The sequence below is a fragment of the Eimeria mitis genome, genomic scaffold (genome assembly GCF_000499745.2).
Source record: "Eimeria mitis Houghton genomic scaffold, Emh_scaff2102, whole genome shotgun sequence".
Lineage (NCBI taxonomy): Eukaryota > Apicomplexa > Conoidasida > Eucoccidiorida > Eimeriidae > Eimeria > Eimeria mitis.
In genome coordinates this window covers 1,337-2,438 of record NW_013570427.1, presented here as the reverse complement: position 1 = coordinate 2,438, position 1,102 = coordinate 1,337, and the positions used below count along the sequence as shown (strand labels likewise).

General features: G+C 50.7%; 1 protein-coding gene across 1 annotated transcript in view; it reads left to right on the top strand.

Moving 5' to 3' along the window:
* Positions 1–858, top strand: part of EMH_0048650 (1-O-acylceramide synthase, putative) — a gene marked incomplete at both ends in the record, with an annotated part of 2,534 nt that extends 1,676 nt beyond the window's left edge. Inside the window, 2 exons of the mRNA XM_013496436.1 lie at positions 36–500; positions 760–858. Of these exons, the coding sequence (XP_013351890.1) occupies positions 36–500; positions 760–858 (564 nt within the window). The remainder of the gene's footprint in view (positions 1–35; positions 501–759) is intronic.
* Positions 859–1,102: the final 244 nt, after the last annotated feature.

The following is a 1,102-nucleotide window of genomic DNA, read 5'->3' as shown; positions in this document are numbered from 1 at the left end:
AAGACCACTTGGTTTTACGACAGTTGCTACCTAAGAAGAAGGGTTCGTTTTCCCCTGCATTCTCTCCTTTTGTGGACGGAGGACCAAATGGAAAGGACCCGACGACTACAGCAGCGCATGGTCGCAACCTTGAGCTCAGGAGATTGTCAGAAGCAGCAGCACCAGCCGAAGGGGGGGAGCAAACGGTGATGGAGTTTGCGCAGAGTGACAGAAACAAAGAAGCGGAAGCAATGTTGTCAAAGACACAGCAGGAGAGAGAAAAGCTGGTGCAGGAGACGACGAATGCTCAGGTTGAGCAGCGGACGCTGCAGGTGCACCGTTACGCAGCAGAGGCGCAGGAGAGGATGGAAGCGATGGACCGTCTGGTGACGGAAGCAGGAGAAGACGTGCAAGAAATCATTTACACCTTGGGCAACTGGACGACTCTGTTGCCCCCAGAGTTGCGAGTTCGTGCGGAAACTGCGAGAAAACATATGCAGGGGATCTTGAAGGACCCGGGGGTGAGAGGCAGGTGTTGTCTGCTTTTCCTAGACCGCTTCACTCAAAGAGAGAGGACAAGCTGCATATCTAAGCAAATACATACTTGCCAGCTTATCTCAGTTTCTACACTGGAGACTGTGTTGCTTGCTTTGAACCAAGTAGACAGCTGCATTCGCTGCTTGGCGAGCAAATAAGCTGGAGTCAGCTGAAAGAAAGTGTTTGTACCATAAGAACGAACATACGGCTGTCTGTGTTTTTGCTGAGTATCTTCTTTCTTAGGTTCCTACAAGGTGCATTTGGAGTGTATTTGGCTTCCCCTCCACCGATGTCGGTTATATTTACGCGGGGACAGACCTTTCGCGCAAACCTATCCCGTAGGGCGGCATTTGACGAGGCCCCAGTCGGCAGCAGCAGTAGTTGCTGCACTCTGTTTCAGTTGGCCATACGCTTTGCTGACTGAAAGCCTACGGTGCACGGTAGAAGCTCTATACGTGTATTTGGCAATAGGGCTGAAGCATAGGCCTCTAGTTGGTTGTCGGATGGTACATTTTCGTGCTGTTGTGATCGTATTCGCAGGAGTCCATTTATATATGTTTTTCACCCAAGGCATATGCACCTTCAC